The 20,453-nt window shown below is 41.4% G+C and overlaps 1 protein-coding gene across 1 annotated transcript in view; it reads right to left on the bottom strand.

The window, feature by feature from the left end:
- The window catches only part of wipi1 (WD repeat domain, phosphoinositide interacting 1), a 59,528-nt gene that overhangs the window by 32,899 nt on the left and 6,176 nt on the right, over positions 1-20,453 (bottom strand). Inside the window, exons 2-7 of the mRNA XM_071392360.1 lie at positions 20,327-20,409; positions 16,247-16,413; positions 13,505-13,601; positions 13,284-13,381; positions 10,895-10,987; positions 10,148-10,218 (exon numbers count right to left, since the gene is read on the bottom strand). Coding sequence (XP_071248461.1) covers positions 10,148-10,218; positions 10,895-10,987; positions 13,284-13,381; positions 13,505-13,601; positions 16,247-16,413; positions 20,327-20,409 — 609 coding nt within the window. The remainder of the gene's footprint in view (positions 1-10,147; positions 10,219-10,894; positions 10,988-13,283; positions 13,382-13,504; positions 13,602-16,246; positions 16,414-20,326; positions 20,410-20,453) is intronic.

Here is a 20,453-nt window from a genome sequence, read left to right as displayed (position 1 = left end):
TATAAACCTGTCTTCAGTCTGTTCTAATGTTGTCATAATGAGAGATGTGTCATTATAAACCTGTCTTCAGTCTGTTCTAATGTCATAATGAGAGATGTGTCATTATAAACCTGTCTTCAGTCTGTTGTAATGTTGTCATAATGAGAGATGTGTCATTATAAACCTGTCTTCAGTCTGTTCTAATGTTGTCATAATGAGAGATGTGTCATTATAAACCTGTCTTCAGTCTGTTCTAATGTTGTCATAATGAGAGATGTGTCATTATAAACCTGTCTTCAGTCTGTTCTAATGTTGTCATAATGAGAGATGTGTCATTATAAACCTGTCTTCAGTCTGTTCTAATGTTGTCATAATGAGAGATGTGTCATTATAAACCTGTCTTCAGTCTGTTCTAATGTTGTCATAATGAGAGATGTGTCATTATAAACCTGTCTTCAGTCTGTTCTAATGTTGTCATAATGAGAGATGTGTCATTATAAACCTGTCTTCAGTCTGTTCTAATGTTGTCATAATGAGAGATGTGTCATTATAAACCTGTCTTCAGTCTGTTCTAATGTTGTCATAATGAGAGATGTGTCATTATAAACCTGTCTTCAGTCTGTTCTAATGTTGTCATAATGAGAGATGTGTCATTATAAACCTGTCTTCAGTCTGTTCTAATGTTGTCATAATGAGAGATGTGTCATTATAAACCTGTCTTCAGTCTGTTCTAATGTTGTCATAATGAGAGATGTGTCATTATAAACCTGTCTTCAGTCTGTTCTAATGTTGTCATAATGAGAGATGTGTCATTATAAACCTGTCTTCAGTCTGTTCTAATGTTGTCATAATGAGAGATGTGTCATTATAAACCTGTCTTCAGTCTGTTCTAATGTCATAATGAGAGATGTGTCATTATAAACCTGTCTTCAGTCTGTTCTAATGTTGTCATAATGAGAGATGTGTCATTATAAACCTGTCTTCAGTCTGTTCTAATGTTGTCATAATGAGAGATGTGTCATTATAAACCTGTCTTCAGTCTGTTCTAATGTTGTCATAATGAGAGATGTGTCATTATAAACCTGTCTTCAGTCTGTTGTAATGTTGTCATAATGAGAGATGTGTCATTATAAACCTGTCTTCAGTCTGTTCTAATGTTGTCATAATGAGAGATGTGTCATTATAAACCTGTCTTCAGTCTGTTGTAATGTTGTCATAATGAGAGATGTGTCATTATAAACCTGTCTTCAGTCTGTTCTAATGTTGTCATAATGAGAGATGTGTCATTATAAACCTGTCTTCAGTCTGTTCTAATGTTGTCATAATGAGAGATGTGTCATTATAAACCTGTCTTCAGTCTGTTCTAATGTTGTCATAATGAGAGATGTGTCATTATAAACCTGTCTTCAGTCTGTTCTAATGTCATAATGAGAGATGTGTCATTATAAACCTGTCTTCAGTCTGTTCTAATGTTGTCATAATGAGAGATGTGTCATTATAAACCTGTCTTCAGTCTGTTCTAATGTTGTCATAATGAGAGATGTGTCATTATAAACCTGTCTTCAGTCTGTTCTAATGTTGTCATAATGAGAGATGTGTCATTATAAACCCGTCTTCAGTCTGTTCTAATGTTGTCATAATGAGAGATGTGTCATTATAAACCTGTCTTCAGTCTGTTCTAATGTTGTCATAATGAGAGATGTGTCATTATAAACCTGTCTTCAGTCTGTTCTAATGTTGTCATAATGAGAGATGTGTCATTATAAACCTGTCTTCAGTCTGTTCTAATGTTGTCATAATGAGAGATGTGTCATTATAAACCTGTCTTCAGTCTGTTCTAATGTTGTCATAATGAGAGATGTGTCATTATAAACCTGTCTTCAGTCTGTTCTAATGTTGTCATGATGAGAGATGTGTCATTATAAACCTGTCTTCAGTCTGTTCTAATGTCATAATGAGAGATGTGTCATTATAAACCTGTCTTCAGTCTGTTGTAATGTTGTAATAATGAGAGATGTGTCATTATAAACCTGTCTTCAGTCTGTTCTAATGTCATAATGAGAGATGTGTCATTATAAACCTGTCTTCAGTCTGTTGTAATGTTGTCATAATGAGAGATGTGTCATTATAAACCTGTCTTCAGTCTGTTGTAATGTTGTCATAATGAGAGATGTGTCATTATAAACCTGTCTTCAGTCTGTTCTAATGTTGTCATAATGAGAGATGTGTCATTATAAACCTGTCTTCAGTCTGTTCTAATGTCATAATGAGAGATGTGTCATTATAAACCTGTCTTCAGTCTGTTGTAATGTTGTCATAATGAGAGATGTGTCATTATAAACCTGTCTTCAGTCTGTTCTAATGTTGTCATAATGAGAGATGTGTCATTATAAACCTGTCTTCAGTCTGTTCTAATGTTGTCATAATGAGAGATGTGTCATTATAAACCTGTCTTCAGTCTGTTCTAATGTTGTCATAATGAGAGATGTGTCATTATAAACCTGTCTTCAGTCTGTTCTAATGTTGTCATAATGAGAGATGTGTCATTATAAACCTGTCTTCAGTCTGTTCTAATGTTGTCATAATGAGAGATGTGTCATTATAAACCTGTCTTCAGTCTGTTCTAATGTTGTCATAATGAGAGATGTGTCATTATAAACCCGTCTTCAGTCTGTTCTAATGTTGTCATAATGAGAGATGTGTCATTATAAACCTGTCTTCAGTCTGTTGTAATGTTGTCATAATGAGAGATGTGTCATTATAAACCTGTCTTCAGTCTGTTGTAATGTTGTCATAATGAGAGATGTGTCATTATAAACCTGTCTTCAGTCTGTTCTAATGTTGTCATAATGAGAGATGTGTCATTATAAACCTGTCTTCAGTCTGTTCTAATGTTGTCATAATGAGAGATGTGTCATTATAAACCTGTCTTCAGTCTGTTCTAATGTTGTCATGATGAGAGATGTGTCATTATAAACCTGTCTTCAGTCTGTTCTAATGTCATAATGAGAGATGTGTCATTATAAACCTGTCTTCAGTCTGTTGTAATGTTGTAATAATGAGAGATGTGTCATTATAAACCTGTCTTCAGTCTGTTCTAATGTCATAATGAGAGATGTGTCATTATAAACCTGTCTTCAGTCTGTTGTAATGTTGTCATAATGAGAGATGTGTCATTATAAACCTGTCTTCAGTCTGTTGTAATGTTGTCATAATGAGAGATGTGTCATTATAAACCTGTCTTCAGTCTGTTCTAATGTTGTCATAATGAGAGATGTGTCATTATAAACCTGTCTTCAGTCTGTTCTAATGTCATAATGAGAGATGTGTCATTATAAACCTGTCTTCAGTCTGTTGTAATGTTGTCATAATGAGAGATGTGTCATTATAAACCTGTCTTCAGTCTGTTCTAATGTTGTCATAATGAGAGATGTGTCATTATAAACCTGTCTTCAGTCTGTTCTAATGTTGTCATAATGAGAGATGTGTCATTATAAACCTGTCTTCAGTCTGTTCTAATGTCATAATGAGAGATGTGTCATTATAAACCTGTCTTCAGTCTGTTCTAATGTTGTCATAATGAGAGATGTGTCATTATAAACCTGTCTTCAGTCTGTTCTAATGTTGTCATAATGAGAGATGTGTCATTATAAACCTGTCTTCAGTCTGTTCTAATGTTGTCATAATGAGAGATGTGTCATTATAAACCTGTCTTCAGTCTGTTCTAATGTTGTCATAATGAGAGATGTGTCATTATAAACCTGTCTTCAGTCTGTTCTAATGTTGTCATAATGAGAGATGTGTCATTATAAACCTGTCTTCAGTCTGTTCTAATGTTGTCATAATGAGAGATGTGTCATTATAAACCTGTCTTCAGTCTGTTCTAATGTTGTCATAATGAGAGATGTGTCATTATAAACCTGTCTTCAGTCTGTTCTAATGTTGTCATAATGAGAGATGTGTCATTATAAACCTGTCTTCAGTCTGTTCTAATGTTGTCATAATGAGAGATGTGTCATTATAAACCTGTCTTCAGTCTGTTCTAATGTTGTCATAATGAGAGATGTGTCATTATAAACCTGTCTTCAGTCTGTTCTAATGTTGTCATAATGAGAGATGTGTCATTATAAACCTGTCTTCAGTCTGTTCTAATGTTGTCATAATGAGAGATGTGTCATTATAAACCTGTCTTCAGTCTGTTCTAATGTTGTCATAATGAGAGATGTGTCATTATAAACCTGTCTTCAGTCTGTTCTAATGTTGTCATAATGAGAGATGTGTCATTATAAACCTGTCTTCAGTCTGTTCTAATGTCATAATGAGAGATGTGTCATTATAAACCTGTCTTCAGTCTGTTCTAATGTTGTCATAATGAGAGATGTGTCATTATAAACCTGTCTTCAGTCTGTTCTAATGTTGTCATAATGAGAGATGTGTCATTATAAACCTGTCTTCAGTCTGTTGTAATGTTGTCATAATGAGAGATGTGTCATTATAAACCTGTCTTCAGTCTGTTGTAATGTTGTCATAATGAGAGATGTGTCATTATAAACCTGTCTTCAGTCTGTTCTAATGTTGTCATAATGAGAGATGTGTCATTATAAACCTGTCTTCAGTCTGTTGTAATGTTGTCATAATGAGAGATGTGTCATTATAAACCTGTCTTCAGTCTGTTCTAATGTTGTCATAATGAGAGATGTGTCATTATAAACCTGTCTTCAGTCTGTTCTAATGTTGTCATAATGAGAGATGTGTCATTATAAACCTGTCTTCAGTCTGTTCTAATGTTGTCATAATGAGAGATGTGTCATTATAAACCTGTCTTCAGTCTGTTCTAATGTCATAATGAGAGATGTGTCATTATAAACCTGTCTTCAGTCTGTTCTAATGTTGTCATAATGAGAGATGTGTCATTATAAACCTGTCTTCAGTCTGTTCTAATGTTGTCATAATGAGAGATGTGTCATTATAAACCTGTCTTCAGTCTGTTCTAATGTTGTCATAATGAGAGATGTGTCATTATAAACCCGTCTTCAGTCTGTTCTAATGTTGTCATAATGAGAGATGTGTCATTATAAACCTGTCTTCAGTCTGTTCTAATGTTGTCATAATGAGAGATGTGTCATTATAAACCTGTCTTCAGTCTGTTCTAATGTTGTCATAATGAGAGATGTGTCATTATAAACCTGTCTTCAGTCTGTTCTAATGTTGTCATAATGAGAGATGTGTCATTATAAACCTGTCTTCAGTCTGTTCTAATGTTGTCATAATGAGAGATGTGTCATTATAAACCTGTCTTCAGTCTGTTCTAATGTTGTCATAATGAGAGATGTGTCATTATAAACCTGTTTTCAGTCTGTTCTAATGTTGTCATAATGAGAGATGTGTCATTATAAACCTGTCTTCAGTCTGTTCTAATGTTGTCATAATGAGAGATGTGTCATTATAAACCTGTCTTCAGTCTGTTCTAATGTTGTCATAATGAGAGATGTGTCATTATAAACCTGTCTTCAGTCTGTTCTAATGTTGTCATAATGAGAGATGTGTCATTATAAACCTGTCTTCAGTCTGTTCTAATGTTGTCATAATGAGAGATGTGTCATTATAAACCTGTCTTCAGTCTGTTCTAATGTTGTCATAATGAGAGATGTGTCATTATAAACCTGTCTTCAGTCTGTTCTAATGTTGTCATAATGAGAGATGTGTCATTATAAACCTGTCTTCAGTCTGTTCTAATGTCATAATGAGAGATGTGTCATTATAAACCTGTCTTCAGTCTGTTCTAATGTTGTCATAATGAGAGATGTGTCATTATAAACCTGTCTTCAGTCTGTTCTAATGTTGTCATAATGAGAGATGTGTCATTATAAACCTGTCTTCAGTCTGTTCTAATGTTGTCATAATGAGAGATGTGTCATTATAAACCTGTCTTCAGTCTGTTCTAATGTTGTCATAATGAGAGATGTGTCATTATAAACCTGTCTTCAGTCTGTTCTAATGTTGTCATAATGAGAGATGTGTCATTATAAACCTGTCTTCAGTCTGTTCTAATGTTGTCATAATGAGAGATGTGTCATTATAAACCTGTCTTCAGTCTGTTCTAATGTTGTCATAATGAGAGATGTGTCATTATAAACCTGTCTTCAGTCTGTTCTAATGTTGTCATAATGAGAGATGTGTCATTATAAACCTGTCTTCAGTCTGTTCTAATGTTGTCATAATGAGAGATGTGTCATTATAAACCTGTCTTCAGTCTGTTCTAATGTTGTCATAATGAGAGATGTGTCATTATAAACCTGTCTTCAGTCTGTTCTAATGTTGTCATAATGAGAGATGTGTCATTATAAACCTGTCTTCAGTCTGTTCTAATGTCATAATGAGAGATGTGTCATTATAAACCTGTCTTCAGTCTGTTCTAATGTTGTCATAATGAGAGATGTGTCATTATAAACCTGTCTTCAGTCTGTTCTAATGTTGTCATAATGAGAGATGTGTCATTATAAACCTGTCTTCAGTCTGTTGTAATGTTGTCATAATGAGAGATGTGTCATTATAAACCTGTCTTCAGTCTGTTGTAATGTTGTCATAATGAGAGATGTGTCATTATAAACCTGTCTTCAGTCTGTTCTAATGTTGTCATAATGAGAGATGTGTCATTATAAACCTGTCTTCAGTCTGTTGTAATGTTGTCATAATGAGAGATGTGTCATTATAAACCTGTCTTCAGTCTGTTCTAATGTTGTCATAATGAGAGATGTGTCATTATAAACCTGTCTTCAGTCTGTTCTAATGTTGTCATAATGAGAGATGTGTCATTATAAACCTGTCTTCAGTCTGTTCTAATGTTGTCATAATGAGAGATGTGTCATTATAAACCTGTCTTCAGTCTGTTCTAATGTCATAATGAGAGATGTGTCATTATAAACCTGTCTTCAGTCTGTTCTAATGTTGTCATAATGAGAGATGTGTCATTATAAACCTGTCTTCAGTCTGTTCTAATGTTGTCATAATGAGAGATGTGTCATTATAAACCTGTCTTCAGTCTGTTCTAATGTTGTCATAATGAGAGATGTGTCATTATAAACCCGTCTTCAGTCTGTTCTAATGTTGTCATAATGAGAGATGTGTCATTATAAACCTGTCTTCAGTCTGTTCTAATGTTGTCATAATGAGAGATGTGTCATTATAAACCTGTCTTCAGTCTGTTCTAATGTTGTCATAATGAGAGATGTGTCATTATAAACCTGTCTTCAGTCTGTTCTAATGTTGTCATAATGAGAGATGTGTCATTATAAACCTGTCTTCAGTCTGTTCTAATGTTGTCATAATGAGAGATGTGTCATTATAAACCTGTCTTCAGTCTGTTCTAATGTTGTCATAATGAGAGATGTGTCATTATAAACCTGTTTTCAGTCTGTTCTAATGTTGTCATAATGAGAGATGTGTCATTATAAACCTGTCTTCAGTCTGTTCTAATGTTGTCATAATGAGAGATGTGTCATTATAAACCTGTCTTCAGTCTGTTCTAATGTTGTCATAATGAGAGATGTGTCATTATAAACCTGTCTTCAGTCTGTTCTAATGTTGTCATAATGAGAGATGTGTCATTATAAACCTGTCTTCAGTCTGTTCTAATGTTGTCATAATGAGAGATGTGTCATTATAAACCTGTCTTCAGTCTGTTCTAATGTTGTCATAATGAGAGATGTGTCATTATAAACCTGTCTTCAGTCTGTTCTAATGTTGTCATAATGAGAGATGTGTCATTATAAACCTGTCTTCAGTCTGTTCTAATGTCATAATGAGAGATGTGTCATTATAAACCTGTCTTCAGTCTGTTCTAATGTTGTCATAATGAGAGATGTGTCATTATAAACCTGTCTTCAGTCTGTTCTAATGTTGTCATAATGAGAGATGTGTCATTATAAACCTGTCTTCAGTCTGTTCTAATGTTGTCATAATGAGAGATGTGTCATTATAAACCTGTCTTCAGTCTGTTCTAATGTCATAATGAGAGATGTGTCATTATAAACCTGTCTTCAGTCTGTTCTAATGTTGTCATAATGAGAGATGTGTCATTATAAACCTGTCTTCAGTCTGTTCTAATGTTGTCATAATGAGAGATGTGTCATTATAAACCTGTCTTCAGTCTGTTCTAATGTTGTCATAATGAGAGATGTGTCATTATAAACCTGTCTTCAGTCTGTTCTAATGTTGTCATAATGAGAGATGTGTCATTATAAACCTGTCTTCAGTCTGTTCTAATGTTGTCATAATGAGAGATGTGTCATTATAAACCTGTCTTCAGTCTGTTCTAATGTTGTCGTAATGAGAGTCTACTACTCCACATTACAGATATATACACACCCATGCTTGTCTCCCCAATCTGGAGATGACATCTCTGGGTACAGTGTTGTCAGTGTTGTCAGTGTTAATTATAGTGCTGTTTGAGGTCAACATCTGTGAAGATATTTTCACCCTCAGGTGGGTGTTATCATCGGTGTAAATTAAACCTGCTTTTACAGCTGATCAAGAGTAGATGTAACTATTTGACAATCAATCCGTATAACTTTTAAAAAGTATTTCCTTGTTTACCACAGCAAAATCTACTGTGGCAATTTACCCTACATATTTTATAAATGGAAAACTCATGTTGATGTAGCTTGCTCGAACACATTTTTCATTTCCAATTTATGTAAAACATTAATTACAACCCCCAAATATGGTCAGGGCAGGGATATTTAACCCCCAAATATGGTCAGGGCAGGGATATTTAACCCCCAAATATGGTCAGGGCAGGGATATTTAACCCCCAAATATGGTCAGGGCAGGGATATTTAACCCCCAAATATGGTCAGGGCAGGGATATTTAACCCCCAAATATGGTCAGGGCAGGGATATTTAACCCCCAAATATGGTCAGGGCAGGGATATTTAACCCCCAAATATGGTCAGGGCAGGGATATTTAACCCCCAAATATGGTCAGGGCAGGGATATTTAACCCCCAAATATGGTCAGGGCAGGGATATTTAACCCCCAAATATGGTCAGGGCAGGGATATTTAACCCCCAAATATGGTCAGGGCAGGGATATTTAACCCCCAAATATGGTCAGGGCAGGGATATTTAACCCCCAAATATGGTCAGGGCAGGGATATTTAACCCCCAAATATGGTCAGGGCAGGGATATTTAACCCCCAAATATGGTCAGGGCAGGGATATTTAACCCCCAAATATGGTCAGGGCAGGGATATTTAACCCCCAAATATGGTCAGGGCAGGGATATTTAACCCCCAAATATGGTCAGGGCAGGGATTCGAACCAGATTATTTCATTGGTGGCGGGAACAGAGAACCTTGACGAGGAAATGTGCAGCCGTCTGGTACCAGCATGAGATCAGCTAAATCACTGGATTATTCTAGTGGTACCAGCATGAGATCAGCTAAATCACTGGATTATTCTAGTGGTACCAGCATGAGATCAGCTAAATCACTGGATTATTCTAGTGGTACCAGCATGAGATCAGCTAATTCACTGGATTATTCTAGTGGTACCAGCATGAGATCAGCTAAATCACTGGATTATTCTAGTGGTACCAGCATGAGATCAGCTAAATCACTGGATTATTCTAGTGGTACCAGCATGAGATCAGCTAATTCACTGGATTATTCTAGTGGTACCAGCATGAGATCAGCTAAATCACTGGATTATTCTAGTGGTACCAGCATGAGATCAGCTAAATCACTGGATTATTCTAGTGGTACCAGCATGAGATCAGCTAAATCACTGGATTATTCTAGTGGTACCAGCATGAGATCAGCTAAATCACTGGATTATTCTAGTGGTACCAGCATGAGATCAGCTAATTCACTGGATTCATGAGGTGTGTTTTATGTGTTCTGTTAGTCCTGTTCATTAGGTGTGTTTTATGTGTTCTGTTAGTCCTGTTCATTAGGTGTGTTTTATGTGTTCTGTTAGTCCTGTTCATTAGGTGTGTTTTATGTGTTCTGTTAGTCCTGTTCATGAAGTGTGTTTTGTGTGTTCTGTTAGTCCTGTTCATGAAGTGTGTTTTGTGTGTTCTGTTAGTCCTGTTCATTACAGTAGATGTAGACTATGTTGTGTAGTAAAGTGTGTTTATACAGTTTATGTTGTATTGTGTGAACTCTGACCTCTTCATCCCTCTGCGGAACTCAAACAGACGCTGTCCCTCTGGGATGGAGAACACACGGATTACAGTACCCTGGAGAGGGAGAGGGAGGGAGGGAGGGATATAAAGAAGGGAGGGAGAAAGAGAGTCAGTCCCTCACAGTCAGGACTGTCTAAATAGAGGGAGAAAGAGAGTCAGTCCCTCACAGTCAGGACTGTCTAAATAGAGGGAGAAAGAGAGTCAGTCCCTCACAGTCAGGACTGTCTAAATAGAGGGAGGAAGAGAGTCAGTCCCTCACAGTCAGGACTGTCTAAATAGAGGGAGAAAGAGAGTCCATCCCTCACAGTCAGGACTGTCTAAATAGAGGGAGAAAGAGAGTCCGTCCCTCACAGTCAGGACTGTCTAAATAGAGGGAGAAAGAGAGTCAGTCCCTCACAGTCAGGACTGTCTAAATAGAGGGAGAAAGAGAGTCAGTCCCTCACAGTCAGGACTGTCTAAATAGAGGGAGGAAGAGTCAGTCCCTCACAGTCAGGACTGTCTAGCTATACTGTAGTTTTCTTGATTTTATTATCATAGTGTCATGCCTCTTCAGGATGCCCCGCCCACATGGGCTTATAATACACTATGTGCTGTAGCAGAATACATCTACTACTAGTCAAGTACTGAATGTTTTGGACATGGCCAGGGCCTGACTGCAATATCCAGGTATGTTGTCAAAAAGCAGCGCTGGCCTCCCGTCACTAGGGGCAGCTGTCCTGGTAGTGCTTACCCTCTCCGAGGCGCTGGCCAGTTTGGTGCCTGACGAGTTGAAGGTGAGAGCAGCCAGGGGACTGTCATGGGCCGGGATCATTGTCACAGTGCTCTGAGAGAGAGAGACAGAGAGAGAGAGAGACAGAGAGAGAGATAGAGAGACAGAGAGAGAGAGACAGAGAGAGAGAGACAGAGAGAGAGACAGAGAGAGAGAGACAGAGAGAGAGAGAGAGAGAGAGAGAGAGAGAGAGAGAGAGAGAGAGAGAGACAGAGAGAGAGAGATAGATAGAGAGAGAGAGAGAGAGAGAGAGAGAGAGAGAGAGAGACAGAGAGAGAGAGAGAGAGAGAGAGACAGAGAGAGAGAGGATGATTGACTGAGTCATAAAACAGAAACATGGTACTACTGCCATATATAACAACTTGACTGCAATGTCTGAACATCACTTCAATGTAGCAGCTACAGTAGTACTGACAACCAAGCACAGTATAATAGCAGTACAGTAGTAAAGTAGTAGTACAGTAGTAGTACAGAATTATAGTAGTATAGTAGTAGTACTGGCAACCAAGCTAGAGAGCACAGTAGTAGTACAGTATTATAGTAGTATAGTAGTAGTACTGGCAACCAAGCTATAGAGCACAGTATAATAGTAGTATAATAGTAGTACAGTAGCAGTACAGTAGTGTTTTAGTAGTACAGAAGTATAGTAGTAGTACAGAAGTATAGTACTATAGTACTATAGTAGTACAGTGGTAGTACAGTATAGTAGTACAGTAGTACAGTAGTAGTATAGTAGTACAGTCGTATAGTTGTAGTACAGTAGTAGTACAGTAGTATCATAGTACAGTAATATAGTAGTACAGTAGTAGTGCAGTAGTAGAGTAGTACAGTAGTAGTACAGTAGTATAGTAGTAGTACATTAGTATAGTGGTGCAGTAGTAGTACAGTAGTAGTACAGTAGTATAGTAGTAGTACATTAGTATAGTGGTGCAGTAGTAGTACAGTAGTTTTGTAGTAGTACAGTAGTATAGCAGTACAGTACTATAGTAGTACAGTAGTAGTACAGTAGTATAGTTGTAGTATAGTAGTATTGTAGTGCAGTAATATAGTAGTACAGTAGTAGTGCAGTAGTAGTACTGTTGTATAGTGGTAGTACTGTAGTATAGTAGTAGTAGTACAGTAGTAGCACAGTATTATAGTAGTATAGTAGCAGTACAGTAGTATAGTAGCAGTGCAGTAGTATAGTAGTAGTACAGTATCGGTACAATAGTATAGTAGCGGTGCAGTAGTATAGTAGTAGTACATGAGCAGTACAGTAGTACAGTAGTAGTACAGTAGCAGTACAGTAGCAGTATAGTAGTTGTGCAGTAGTACAGTAGTAGTACGGTAGTATAGTAGTAGTACAGTGGTATGGTAGCAGTACAGTAGTATAGTAGTAGTACAGCAGCAGTACAGTAGTACAGTAGTACAGTAGTATAGTAGTAGTACAGTGGTATAGTAGCAGTGCAGTAGTATAGTAGTAGTACAGTAGTAGTATAGTAGCCAGGTAGTTGTGCAGTGGTACAGTAGTAGCACAGTAGTATAGTAGTAGTATAGTAGTAGTACAGTAGTATGGTAGCAGTACAGCAGCAGTACAGTAGTACAGTAGTAGTACAGTTGTAGTATAGTAGTTGTGCAGTAGTACAGTAGTAGCACAGTAGTATAGTAGTAGTACAGTAGTATGGTAGCAGTACAGCAGCAGTACAGTAGTAGTACAGTTGTAGTATAGTAGCTGTGCAGTAGTATAGTAGTAGTATAGTAGTGGTACAGTGGTATGGTAGCAGTACAGCAGCAGTACAGTAGTACAGTAGTAGTACAGTTCTAGTATAGTAGTTGTGCAGTAGTACAGTAGTAGCACAGTGGTATAGTAGTAGTATAGTAGTAGTACAGTAGTATGGTAGCAGTACAGCAGCAGTACAGTAGTACAGTGGTAGTACAGCTGTAGTATAGTAGTTGTGCAGTAGTACAGTAGTATAGTAGTTGTGCAGTAGTACAGTAGTAGTACAGTAGTAGGACAGTAGTATAGTAGTTGTGCAGTAGTACAGTAGTACAGTAGTAGTACAGTAGTAGCACAGTAGTATAGTAGTTGTGCAGTAGTACAGTAGTAGTACAGTAGTAGGACAGCAGTATAGTAGTTGTGCAGTAGGACAGCAGTATAGTAGTAGTACAGTAGTAGTACAGTAGTATAGTAGTTGTGCAGTAGTATAGTAGTAGTACAGTAGTAGTACAGTAGTATAGTAGTTGTGCAGTAGTATAGTAGTAGTACAGTAGTAGGACAGCAGTATAGTAGTTGTGCAGTAGGACAGCAGTATAGTAGTAGTACAGTAGTAGTACAGTAGTATAGTAGTAGTACAGTAGTAGTAGGCCTTACCAGGTTGTTGGCATCATAAACTATGATCTCTCCGATGGTGGAGCTGCCTGGGTAGGCCAGGTACGAGTTGGAATGGTTGATGGACAGAGCACACAGACCTGAACAGAACAACCATGCTCCTTTCAGTCCACAGAAAGACAGCTTCTGCTTTTCCCCTCAGAAACCCCATAGAGCAGCAGACCCACTGGTTTAGGAGACACTGTTCTGTACACTGTGTTTACCTGAAGGGTTGGAGGGCGTGTTGAGAAGGGTCTTCAGCAGCTTCATGTCTTTGATGTTGTGGATGTACACTGACTCCTCCAGACACACCACCAGCCTCTACAGGGAGGGAGGGAGGGAGGGAGGGAGGGAGGGAGGGAGAGACAGAGAGAGAGAGAGAGAGAGAGAGAGGGAGGGAGGGGTGACTGTTAGTATGTGAATTGCGCTGATCATTTCCTGTCCGGTTATCCTATGTCAACATGTCCTAATAAAGTGTTCAAAATCAATATCTGCTGACAACAGCGTCTCTACCTGGTCTCAATATGTATGTCTCTTACTGAACAACAACGTCTCTACCTGGTCTCTGTATGTATGTCTCTTACTGAACAACAACGTCTCTACCTGGTCTCTATATGTATGTCTCTTACTGAATAACAACGTCTCTACCTGGTCTCTATATGTATGTCTCTTACTGAATAACAACGTCTCTACCTGGTCTCTGTATGTATGTCTCTTACTGAACAACAACGTCTCTACCTGGTCTCTGTATGTATGTCTCTTACTGAACAACAACGTCTCTACCTGGTCTCTGTATGTATGTCTCTTACTGAACAACAACGTCTCTACCTGGTCTCTGTATGTATGTCTCTTACTGAACAACAACGTCTCTACCTGGTCTCAATATGTATGTCTCTTACTAAACAATAACGTCTCTACCTGGTCTCTGTATGTATGTCTCTTACTGAACAACAACGTCTCTACCTGGTCTCTATATGTATGTCTCTTACTGAACAACAACGTCTCTACCTGGTCTCTATATGTATGTCTCTTACTAAACAACAACGTCTCTACCTGGTCTCTATATGTACGTCTCTATATGTATGTCTCTTACTGAACAACAACGTCTCTACCTGGTCTCTATATGTATGTCTCTTACTGAACAACAACGTCTCTACCTGGTCTCTATATGTATGTCTCTTACTGAACAACAACGTCTCTACCTGGTCTCTATATGTATGTCTCTTACTGAACAACGTCTCTACCTGGTCTCTATATGTATGTCTCTTACTGAACAACAACGTCTCTACCTGGTCTCTATATGTATGTCTCTTACTGAACAACAACGTCTCTACCTGGTCTCTATATGTATGTCTCTTACTGAACAACAACGTCTCTACCTGGTCTCTATATGTATGTCTCTTACTGAACAACAACGTCTCTACCTGGTCTCTATATGTATGTCTCTTACTGAACAACAACGTCTCTACCTGGTCTCTATATGTATGTCTCTTACTGAACAACAACGTCTCTACCTGGTCTCTGTATGTATGTCTCTTACTGAACAACAACGTCTCTACCTGGTCTCTATATGTATGTCTCTAACTGAACAACAACGTCTCTACCTGGTCTCTATATGTATGTCTCTTACTGAACAACAACGTCTCTATATGTATGTCTCTTACTGAACAACAACGTCTCTACCTGGTCTCTATATGTATGTCTCTTACTGAACAACAACGTCTCTACCTGGTCTCTATATGTATGTCTCTTACTGAACAACAACGTCTCTACCTGGTCTCTATATGTATGTCTCTTACTGAACAACAACGTCTCTATCTGGTCTCTATATGTATGTCTCTACCTGGTCTCTGTATGTATGTCTCTTACTGAACAACAACGTCTCTATCTGGTCTCTATATGTATGTCTCTTACTGAACAACAACGTCTCTATATGTATGTCTCTTACTGAACAACAACGTCTCTACCTGGTCTCTATATGTATGTCTCTTACTGAACAACAACGTCTCTACCTGGTCTCTATATGTATGTCTCTTACTGAACAACAACGTCTCTACCTGGTCTCTATATGTATGTCTCTTACTGAACAACAACGTCTCTACCTGGTCTCAATATGTATGTCTCTTACTGAACAATAATGTCTCTACCTGGTCTCTGTATGTATGTCTCTTACTGAACAACAACGTTTCAACAGGAACTTGAGTTGAGAGTTCGTCCGCCCGCCCGCCCACCCGCCCGTCTGTCTGTCTGTCTGTCTGTCTTTCTGAGAGTGTGTGTTCAACTGTCCATGTGTATGTCCATGTATCCATGCTCTGTGTATTTCTGTTACCTGTCTGTTGAGTCTGACAGAGAGGACGTTGTTACTGTATTTCTGTTACCTGTCTGTTGAGTCTGACAGAGAGGATGTTGTTACTGTATTTCTGTTACCTGTCTGTTGAGTCTGACAGAGAGGATGTTGTTACTGTATTTCTGTTACCTGTCTGTTGAGTCTGACAGAGAGGATGTTGTTACTGTATTTCTGTTACCTGTCTGTTGAGTCTGACAGAGAGGACGTTGTTACTGTATTTCTGTTACCTGTCTGTTGAGTCTGACAGAGAGGATGTTGTTACTGTATTTCTGTTACCTGTCTGTTGAGTCTGACAGAGAGGATGTTGTTACTGTATTTCTGTTACCTGTCTGTTGAGTCTGACAGAGAGGATGTTGTTACTGTATTTCTGTTACCTGTCTGTTGAGTCTGACAGAGAGGACGTTGTTACTGTATTTCTGTTACCTGTCTGTTGAGTCTGACAGAGAGGACATTGTTACTGTATTTCTGTTACCTGTCTGTTGAGTCTGACAGAGAGGACGTTGTTACTGTATTTCTGTTACCTGTCTGTTGAGTCTGACAGAGAGGACATTGTTACTGTATTTCTGTTACCTGTCTGTTGAGTCTGACAGAGAGGATGTTGTTACTGTATTTCTGTTACCTGTCTGTTGAGTCTGACAGAGAGGATGTTGTTACTGTAGCTGTAGTTGCAGATCTCCGTTCCCTTCTTGAAGTGGTAGACGTTCATCCGTCTGCGTATGGAGAGACTGACCACCACCACCAGACTGCTGGAGAACAACCGCTCAACGATGTACACATCTGGGGTCTCTGATGGGGGAGAGCAGGGGAACACAGGGGTAAGCATGGTATGGGCATGAGTGTCCTGGGGGTCTGAGGTAGCTTGGTATTAGTGTCCTGGGGGGGCTGAGGTAGCCTGGTATTAGTGTCTTGGGGGGGCTGAGTTAACTTGGTATTAGTGTCCTGTCCTGGGGGTCTGAGGTAGCCTGGTATTAGTGTCCTGGGGCGGCTGAGGTAGCCTGGTATTAGTGTCTTGGGGGGCTGAGGTAGCCTGGTATTAGTGTCCTGGGGGTCTGAGGTAGCCTGGTATTAGTGTCCTGGGGGTCTGAGGTAGCCTGGTATTAGTGTCCTGGGGGTCTGAGGTAGCCTGGTATTAGTGTCCTGGGGGTCTGAGGTAGCCTGGTATTAGTGTCCTGGGGGGCTGAGGTAGCCTGGTATTAGTGTCCTGGGGGGGGCTGAGGTAGCTTGGTATTAGTGTCCTGGGGGGGGCTGAGGTAGCTTGGTATTAGTGTCTTGGGGGGCTGAGGTAGCCTGGTATTAGTGTCCTGGGGGGCTGAGGTAGCCTGGTATTAGTGTCCTGGGGGGGCTGAGGTAGCCTGGTATTAGTGTCCTGTGAGAGTGAGGTAGCCTGGTATTAGTGTCCTGGGGGGGCTGAGGTAGCCTGGTATTAGTGTCCTGCCATGGTTGGTTTCTATCTCCACACCACACTGTATCACTGTGTCTGTCTGCCAGTAATAATGAACTGAGCAGTAAATGACCAGAGACTGGTGGCTAGTGAAGTTATCCATCTACTTGTGTATGTCAACCATTTATCAGTCTACACACAGTGTCAGCAACCCAAATTACACCCTATTGCCTATTTACTTTTGACTAGTAGCCATAGGGCTCTGTGTATTTGGAACACAGCCAGTGATTCACAACAAGGAAGTAGACTAACAGAGAATTACCCGTCCCTGGAAGAGGACTGCCAAGTAATTTCCCTGTAACTGACACTAATGCCCAGATAGAGGCTGGACAACACAACTAGAATGAGATCCTCTGTATGGGCTGAACAATGCTACAGCTTGGCAGAGCAGAGTCCTGTATGGGCTGAACAATGCTACAGCTTGGCAGAGCAGAGTCCTGTATGGGCTGAACAACGCTACAGCTTGGCAGAGCAGAGTCCTGTATGGGCTGAACAATGCTACAGCTTGGCAGAGCAGAGTCCTGTATGGGCTGAACAATGCTACAGCTTGGCAGAGCAGAGTCCTGTATGGGCTGAACAACGCTACAGCTTGGCAGAGCAGAGTCCGGTATGGGCTGAACAACGCTACAGCTTGGCAGAGCAGAGTCCTGTATGGGCTGAACAACGCTACAGCTTGGCAGAGCAGTCCTGTATGGGCTGAACAACGCTACAGCTTGGCAGAGCAGAGTCCTGTATGGGCTGAACAACGCTACAGCTTGGCAGAGCAGAGTCCTGTATGGGCTGAACAACGCTACAGCTTGGCAGAGCAGAGTCCTGTATGGGCTGAACAATGCTACAGCTTGGCAGAGCAGAGTCCTGTATGGGCTGAACAACGCTACAGCTTGGCAGAGCAGAGTCCTGTATGGGCTGAACAACGCTACAGCTTGGCAGAGCAGAGTCCTGTATGGGCTGAACAACGCTACAGCTTGGCAGAGCAGTCCTGTATGGGCTGAACAACGCTACAGCTTGGCAGAGCAGAGTCCTGTATGGGCTGAACAACGCTACAGCTTGGCAGAGCAGAGTCCTGTATGGGCTGAACAACGCTACAGCTTGGCAGAGCAGTCCTGTATGGGCTGAACAATGCTACAGCTTGGCAGAGCAGAGTCCTGTATGGGCTGAACAATGCTACAGCTTGGCAGAGCAGAGTCCTGTATGAGCTGAACAATGCTACAGCTTGGCAGAGCAGAGTCCTGTATGGGCTGAACAATGCTACAGCTTGGCAGAGCAGTCCTGTATGGGCTGAACAATGCTACAGCTTGGCAGAGCAGAGTCCTGTATGGGCTGAACAATGCTACAGCTTGGCAGAGCAGAGTCCTGTATGGGCTGAACAATGCTACAGCTTGGCAGAGCAGTCCTGTATGGGCTGAACAATGCTACAGCTTGGCAGAGCAGAGTCCTGTATGGGCTGAACAACGCTACAGCTTGGCAGAGCAGAGTCCTGTATGAGTCTTGAAGGGAGATAATATCACATCCCAATAAGGGGTTTGTTTGGGACGGTTCTAAGGGAAGGGGTTTGTTTGGGATGGGGTCTAGGGGAAGTGGTTTGTTTGGAACGGGTTCTAGGGTAAGGGTCTAGGGGTGTGTTTGGGACGGGGTCTAAGGGAAGGGTCTAGGGGGTTGTTTGGGACGGGGTCTAAGGGAAGGGTCTAGGGGTGTGTTTGGGACGGGGTCTAAGGGAAGGGTCTAGGGGGTTGTTTGGGACAGGGTCTAGGGGAAGGGTCTAGGGGGTTGTTTGGGACAGGGTCTAGGGGAAGGGTCTAGGGGGTTGTTTGGGACGGGGTCTAGGGGAAGGGTCTAGGGGGTGTGTTTGGGACGGGGTCTAGGGGAAGGGTCTAGGGGTGTGTTTGGGACGGGGTCTAGGGGAAGGGTCTAGGGGGTTGTTTGGGACAGGGTCTAGGGGAAGGGTCTAGGGGGTTGTTTGGGACAGGGTCTAGGGGAAGGGTCTAGGGGGTTGTTTGGGACGGGGTCTAGGGGAAGGGTCTAGGTGGTTGTTTGGGGCGGGGTCTAAGGGAAGGGTGGTCTAGGGGTGTGTTTGGGACGGGGTCTAGGGGAAGGGTCTAGGGGTGTGTTTGGGACGGGGTCTAGGGGGTTGTTTGGGACAGGGTCTAGGGGAAGGGTCTAGGGGGTTGTTTGGGACGGGGTCTAGGGGAAGGGTCTAGGGGGTGTGTTTGGGACGGGGTCTAGGGGAAGGGTCTAGGGGGTTGTTTGGGACGGGGTCTAAGGGAAGGGTCTAGGTGGTGTGTTTGGGACAGGGTCTAGGGAAAGGGTCTAGGGGTGTGTTTGGGACGGGGTCTAGGGGAAGGGTCTAGGGGGTTGTTTGGGATGGGGTCTAGGGGAAGGGTCTAGGGGGTGTGTTTGGGACAGGTTCTAGGGGAAGGGTCTAGGGGTGTGTTTGGGACGGGGTCTAAGGGAAGGGTCTAGGGGTGTGTTTGGGACAGGGTCTAAGGGAAGGGTCTAGGGGGTTGTTTGGGACGGGGTCTAAGGGAAGGGTCTAGGGGGTGTGTTTGGGACAGGGTCTAGGGGAAGGGTCTAGGGGTGTGTTTGGGACGGGGTCTAGGGGAAGGGTCTAGGGGGTTGTTTGGGATGGGGTCTAGGGGAAGGGTCTAGGGGGTGTGTTTGGGACAGGTTCTAGGGGAAGGGTCTAGGGGTGTGTTTGGGACGGGGTCTAAGGGAAGGGTCTAGGGGTGTGTTTGGGACAGGGTCTAAGGGAAGGGTCTAGGGGGTTGTTTGGGACGGGGTCTAAGGGAAGGGTCTAGGGGGTGTGTTTGGGACAGGTTCTAGGGGTGTGTTTGGGACAGGTTCTAGGGGAAGGGTCTAGGGGTGTGTTTGGGACGGGGTCTAAGGGAAGGGTCTAGGGGGTGTGTTTGGGACAGGGTCTAGGGGAAGGGTCTAGGGGGTTGTTTGGGACAGGGTCTAGGGGAAGGGTCTAGGGGTGTGTTTGGGACAGGTTCTAGGGGAAGGGTCTACGTGGTTGTTTGGGACAGGGTCTAAGGGAAGGGTCTAGGGGGTTGTTTGGGACAGGGTCTAGGGGAAGGGTCTAGGGGTGTGTTTGGGACAGGTTCTAGGGGAAGGGTCTACGTGGTTGTTTGGGACAGGGTCTAAGGGAAGGGTCTAGGGGGTGTGTTTGGGACGGGGTCTAAGGGAAGGGTCTAGGGGTGTGTTTGGGACAGGGTCTAGGGGAAGGGTCTAGGGGGTTGTTTGGGACAGGGCTATACTAACCGCTCTCGTAGATGCAGTCCAGTTTGTCCACTGAGGTCACAGAGAACAGCTTATAGCCTGTCTTGGTTCCCACCGCCAATGACCTGGGAACAACAACAACACATACAGAGGTTGAAAAGAGGTTGAT

This window comes from Salvelinus alpinus, chromosome 1 (genome assembly GCF_045679555.1).
Source record: "Salvelinus alpinus chromosome 1, SLU_Salpinus.1, whole genome shotgun sequence".
Taxonomy (NCBI): Eukaryota; Metazoa; Chordata; class Actinopteri; order Salmoniformes; family Salmonidae; genus Salvelinus; species Salvelinus alpinus.
This window is presented reverse-complemented; position numbering and strand designations above follow the sequence as displayed.